The sequence below is a fragment of the Pteropus vampyrus genome, unplaced genomic scaffold, assembly GCF_000151845.1.
Source record: "Pteropus vampyrus isolate Shadow unplaced genomic scaffold, Pvam_2.0 Scaffold288, whole genome shotgun sequence".
Taxonomy (NCBI): Eukaryota; Metazoa; Chordata; class Mammalia; order Chiroptera; family Pteropodidae; genus Pteropus; species Pteropus vampyrus.
In genome coordinates, this window is record NW_011889069.1 from 3,740,321 (window position 1) to 3,746,737 (window position 6,417).

Sequence of the window (6,417 nt, forward strand, 5' to 3'; positions counted from 1 at the left end):
CCCCACTTACCCCCAGTTAGGAATATAAATCAACTTGTCCCAGTGGCTTACCTTCGTCTCACCTGCTCTATCCGATCACGCATAACATCACTTCTCACCTCGCTTGGCACTTGGAAGACACGGGTATGGCTGCAGAACACCATTCAAACCCTGAGATTCCCAAGTGTCTTTTTCACTGCTAGGGTTGCAATCATATGAACGATAGTTCTGACCCCATCGCCATGAACTTATGAGCTGGTCCTTGACTTTCTAGTATCAGGAACTCAAAACGTTCTTTTTACTAATGAAGTACCCCTGAGCCACCCAATAATCCTGGGCAGCTGCAAATAGTCCTAAGAAGAGTTGAGGAAACAGAGGGCTTAAGTGCTTTTACTAGAGTTACATAGCAGACAAGTGGTCTCGGAAGACATGCAATTCATCCCTTCTAAATTCTTCTCCAACTTTATTATCAGCTCTTTTTGATCAGCATTGTGACACATTTGCTATGGTTTAGAGATACTTCTAGAAAATTCTATCACAAAAAAGCTGCAGGTGCCTCATTGCTACCGTTTTTACTTAACCCTGCTGGATTTGCCTTCCTCTCTATGGTCTCCTTCCGGTCCTTCCCAATTCCATATCCCCCTCTTCCCCTCATAAACCCTCTACTCTAATGAAATCAGTCTGTCCACTGAATCCCCTATTTCTATGTCTAGTGAAACTGCTTTCTCTGAATAACGCCTTGTTCTCCATGCTTCCTGGCTTTTAATGTGAAGACAGCATTGATATTGCCTCTGAGGACTCACAGCCAAGGGAGAAAGAAATGCTCCTGAATGTTGCTCACACCAGGAGGAGCTGAGTGGGTACCCACAGAGAAATAAGAAAGATGAAGAGACTCCAGAAGAGAGAGAGATAACCACAGAGGAGGAAAGGAGGAGGCCTCAGAGAAGAAGAGGCCACAGCACTGGGCTCTGGAGGCCAGATGGGATTGGCCAAGTTGCCAAGACTCTTGCAGTTGCGAGAGGTCCACCCCAGCCCCTGTTTAACTGGGCCCTGCCCAGTTCACGGGTCAGTCCAAGCAAATGTCCTGCTAGAAACATTTTCTGAGTATCCAGCAGCAATGCCTAGGACTAGTATGACCTGAGTCCCCTACGCTGTGCTTTTGCAGATATTCTTCAGGCCTTCTCGAACATCAACTTTAACATTCACACAACTTATCTACCTAGTTAATTTCCATTACTTTGAGATTGGGTACTCTGATTATTCTTTTCTCTCTCTTGCAGAGGGCCTAGCAAACATTAGGTGGTCAGAACACAGCTACAAAAGTAAGTATCTACTGATGCTTCATAAAAGGATATGTATTTCCTAACTACATGTTTACCGATGTTAATAGGATGCCAAAACCAGTAGGTTGTAGGGAAAACCAGGCAGAGTTTATTGATTTAAAATCTCCATAGAAATCCAGAATAGAAAAATTATATATAGATAATTGACTGTGATTCCTGTAGCTTGTCTTTAAAGCTTTAACCTAGCTATGCCACACTGTAGCTGAGGTTTAAAAAATAGCAGAAAATGATGTTCATATTATCCAAACCAAGGAACTGCAACATTTAGAGTTCCATAGCACAGCTAGGCATGGACAAGCATCCCATGTGTAGAGCTGTGGCTGGATTACAATCACCAACATCTATGATTTTAGGGACCTTGAAAGGTCTCCTATCCAAAAAATATTTCCTGAGAGATATCAAATTCTCTTCCTGTTATATAATAATTACTGAGCATGTGAATCCCCATTTAAAATGCTAATGCCACTGGAAGGGGTAAACACCTGAAAATTGGATATTTCGAAGCAAAAAATATATATTTCTTGAGAAATATCCTCTTTGATAGAAGAAAGCAAAGCTGAGGATGGAGGCATGGGAAGAAAGGAGAACATGCAGAGATGAGGGAAGGCTCCTACACAGTTTGATCTCACAGTTCTACTGGGGAAAAAGAGACCCAAGTCCCAGAAAGGAAACAGAGAAGCTTATGCCGAAAGGAGTGAGCCGGACTCCAGGCTCAACTCTCTCCACCTTGAGTTAGCAACTTCAGAGCCAAGATGCGGCAAGTCTTTGCTCCAGCAGGCTCAGTGGGAAGCTAGTTAAGTTGCCAGAATGGGGAGCACAGACTTCTAACCTCAGGCACTGAGAAACCTCCTCTCACCTCAGTTGTAGATGAGGGCTTTGGCTTTTGCATTTTAAGAGCCTATTTTCTTTGAGCTCTTTAAAGTGCAGCCACTTCTGAACAAATCTACTGCAAAAATAACAGAAGTCTGAAATTTATTCAGAAGCATTTAAGAAATGGTGAGCAAACTCAGTTTTCCAACCTCTCAAGTCATTTTAAAACTTAGGAATGAGCTGGGCTTTCAAGATAGCAAAAATATTCCCTGAAGATCCCCAAGTAAAGCAGAATGTTTTTCTCATCCAAAGGAATCAGCATCTCTAGAGAAGAATGGCTGTGGGTTTGTGTTGGCCAGGGAGCCTATGGAGGGGATCTTGTGGCCTCTCTGCTTCTCCCTCCCCACAACTTGGCTCAGGGCAAATGAGTCGTGCTTTACCTCCATCTTATGAACTGGATTCTTGTTCTTTCCTCCAAGACATCTTGACTCTGGTTTGCTAACAAAGCAGACTTTGAGGGCTGGTGCTTCACCTAGGAAATCCAGGTAGGATCCATGTGATTACTGTCCAGCAAGGACTCCATGGCTAGGGTGGAGCCCAGCCTGGATGAGTGCCACTCACTTGCCCAAGATCTTTTGCAGTAGGACCTCTCTCCTTTGCCCCTCCCTCTCCCCCTATTCCCCCAGGATAATTGTCTCAAACTCTCAATTACCACATCTCTGGTCACATGTACATCTTGGCCATGGATAGGAGGAAGGTTAGCAGATGTCTTCTCCTTTATATCCTGAGAAGCCTCTTCTTCAGTCTGAAAGGTGAGTGATTTCCCTCTGAAAATGTTACTCAACATCTGATCCCCAGTTCTTCCTTTATCCTTTTCCCTTGTCTTCTTCTCCATCGCAACACTCATGCCACACACACACACACACACACACACACACACACACACACACCCCGTATCTCACAGTCTCTGCAATAAGCTCTCCTACTGCTACATTTCCATGGATTCCAGGGAACTCACTAAGTTCTTGGCCTTATCCCAAGGTATTCTTGAGACATGCTGTAGCTGGAGTGACACATCTGAAACCCTGCGTCCAGTATGCTTGAGAAGCAGGACAGGGCTAGTGGTGATGCCAACACTATTGGTGAGCCCCAGCGTCCTCTAGAGTCTAGGACATCTGGTGAATTAGACACAGCTCTAGGCAGAGTGTTTGGCAATGAACTTGAGTTTTCTATTCTACGGAAAGGGAAGTCTAAATCCCTGCACCAACTAAGTTCAGCTGTCTAGAATTTTAGGTACCCTGAATCATAAAGGAATCTTACTCACTTTTTTCAGCCAATGCTCTACTACAGACAAAGGTTCAGTTTCCATAACTTCAACGTCCTGCAATAAATGAGTAAATTGATACCCTCAAAATACCTAGAGACCCAGCCCCCCTCCTCCATTCTTATCCAAAGTTATATATTGTAAGATCTCCTTTCTAGAAGTACAGCAGGGAGCTCAGAAGGGAGAAGATACATGAGAAACAATTCCACATGGCTGCTACCAACTTCACTTACCGAACTGGTTTTTGGTGGAAAGGGGAACCCGACACCTTCCCGGGAGAGAATGTACACAATCCACGTTGTAATTATCATCTTTGGACTTATGCCAGGCCCTCTTCTTGTCTCCCTTCTTCCATTGAAGCCACCTGAGAACCCCTCTGGAACAAGGAGGCCATTGAAGGTACCCACCTGATTGGCTGGCCAATGATGATGTAACAATGACCTCCTTTAATCTCCAGGGTGAGAGTGGAGATGGAAAAGAGAGGTCAGGAAGTAGTCTACTTTAGCAATGTCATAGCTCAGAAATGGAGAGATGGGGGCGGGGGTGGGGGCGGGGGCGGTGTAGCCAATATGAGCCTGAGGAAGACAACACGGAAAAGTTACTCAAATCAAAGATAGAGATTGGGGGCAGGCAATGGGGGGAAAAGAAATGTATGGCTGATCACCTTGTTTTGACAATGTTGAAGCAGAAAGAGATTTTATAAATCAAAAGAATAAATTTGTAACAAAATGACCTAGACTGTCTAGACACTTATTCAAACAATGCTACAGGCATTTCTTATCCTTATTTCTATACACAGAGGGAGAAAGAGCTTATCCACCACCACCCTCCCAAAAATCAAAGTTAGGGGAGCAAAATTTCAATAAGATGAGGGAGGGCTCCTTCACAGTTTGATCTCACAGTTCTACTGGGGAAAAAGAGACCTAAGTCCCAGAAAGGAAACAGAGAAGCTTATGCCGAAAGGAGTGAGCTGGATTCCAGGCCCAACTCTCTCCATCTTGAGTTAGCAACTTCAGAGCCAAGATAGATTATTTTTGAGTTAGCAACTTCAGACCCAAGATGGATTATTATTGAGTTAGCAGCTTTAGAGCCAAGATGGATTATTTTTCTTGTCTACTTTGTTTTCAGAAGTGATTCAAATAATAAAAGTTAATCCAAACAATAAGAGATATAGAGTTAAAAGTGAAAATACCATTTCTTTTAAGATATTTCCATATTACTTCAAGCCACCCATTGTGGTCTTCATAGGTAAAAGGATAGTAAAGGAGAAATGAAAAAGGGATTGTGTAGTGACTTCAGAGTTGGGGGCAAAAATTGATAGGAGTTCAGATAGCTGCTATTTCTATCTAGAATCTTCACAAGAAATTTGAAGGACGCTCAGAATATACCTAAGGACCCTACGCAAATGTTTAGTTGTTCTTGAAAGTAGTTGTAGCCTAACCCTGAGGCTATTAAGGTCTCAGAAACCTGGGTTGTAATCCTAGCTCTACCACTAACTTGTTGTGTGACCTTAACCCAACAATTGGGTTAAAACTAATGATCAGAAGGCAGAAAATATGACATAGATGACAGAGCCTTTGTTCATCCCTCTGGCAACCAAATCAAAGTTGTGACAGAAACACAGAGCAAACAGCAAGCCAAGTCACCTGGGGTTTGGATGAATAGAAGCCCTATGACTAGAGAAAGAAAGAAGAAGTCACCTTGCAAAGGTAGAAAGTAGGAGGGGGGTAAGACACAAGGTTTCCTGGTCCCAAGGGGCTGAGTGGGACAAAGGCTACTGCAGCAGCAGCCAGCAGCTGCAGATGCCTCTTAAACGGGCCATGTCTGTGAGCTGACTTTCATGGTGACAGACCTGCTCACTCTGAGCACTAGCTACGGGTTGGTTTCACAGGGGCACCAGGGACTTATAGGTAACATTGAGTTGTCAGAGTGAGGGCTAGAGGTGAGGCTCCGTCCTGGTCAGAATTACCAGCAGTATCCATTGTTCTGTTGAGCCCTCCCCACTCCCAGTGTGCAGACTCAGTGCCGCCATGCTGAGACATCGTGGAACTGGATGACAGAGGTCGCTCTACCCAGAGGATTCCCTGAAACTCCACCTCCCCCAACTTGCAGCCTGAACCAAACCACATCTAGGTGTGTCCTAGGCAAGTCCAGTGCTCCTTACTGAGCAGTGCCAAGACTCACTGGTGGCAGCTGGCCTCGATTTTTGGCATGTCTTCTTGCAGCAACTATAAGCACAGCATCTATGAATTACTTGCTAAATCTTAACAGGTGGCCCCAGAGGGGCACAGGCTGGGGCTAAACCCAACCTGTAGTTGAACCACTTTCAGGACTGTGCCACTGGACACCTACTACACAAAGCCCCGCTAATAAGACCAGGAGACTTAAGAGCTTTACTTAGTACATAGAAACAGACATGGAAAGGCAGCCAAAATGGGAAGACAAAGAAGCAGAAACCATATGAGAGAAGAGAACAGAGATCCAGGAAAAATAGAATCAAGCAATCTAATAGACGCACAGTTCAAAACACTAGTTATAAAAATGCTCAATAAACTTAGGAGCAGTGTAGATGAATCCAGTGAGAACTTTAACAAAGAAATTAAAAAACATAAAAATGGAAATAAAAATTATGAAAGGGAACCAGTCAGAAATGAAGAACACATTATCTGAGATGAAGAGTATATTAGAGGGAATCACCAAAGTGGAGGGAAAAGAGGATCAAACCACCAATATAAAGGATGAGGAAGCCAAGGACATTCAATCAGAATGTGGGGGGGAGTCAAGACTATAATAATAATTTAAGAAGCCTATGAACACAATTAAATGTAAAAATATCCATGTCTTAGGGGTATCTTAAGGAAAACAAGATGTTGAAGAGTTATTTGAAGAAATAATGATGGAAAACTTCCCTCACCTGGTGAAAGAAATAGACTTAAAACTCCAGGAAGCTCAGAGAGTCCC

At 43.6% G+C, this 6,417-nt stretch overlaps 1 protein-coding gene across 1 annotated transcript in view; it reads right to left on the reverse strand.

The window, feature by feature from the left end:
* SPATA19 (spermatogenesis associated 19) overlaps nucleotides 1–3,767 on the reverse strand; it is a 4,650-nt gene extending 883 nt beyond the window's left edge. Inside the window, exons 1-5 of the mRNA XM_011376243.1 lie at nucleotides 3,690–3,767; nucleotides 3,457–3,513; nucleotides 2,845–2,937; nucleotides 2,573–2,664; nucleotides 52–129 (exon numbers count right to left, since the gene is read on the reverse strand). Of these exons, the coding sequence (XP_011374545.1) occupies nucleotides 52–129; nucleotides 2,573–2,664; nucleotides 2,845–2,937; nucleotides 3,457–3,513; nucleotides 3,690–3,767 (398 nt within the window). The remainder of the gene's footprint in view (nucleotides 1–51; nucleotides 130–2,572; nucleotides 2,665–2,844; nucleotides 2,938–3,456; nucleotides 3,514–3,689) is intronic.
* Between the last annotated feature and the right edge of the window lie 2,650 nt (nucleotides 3,768–6,417).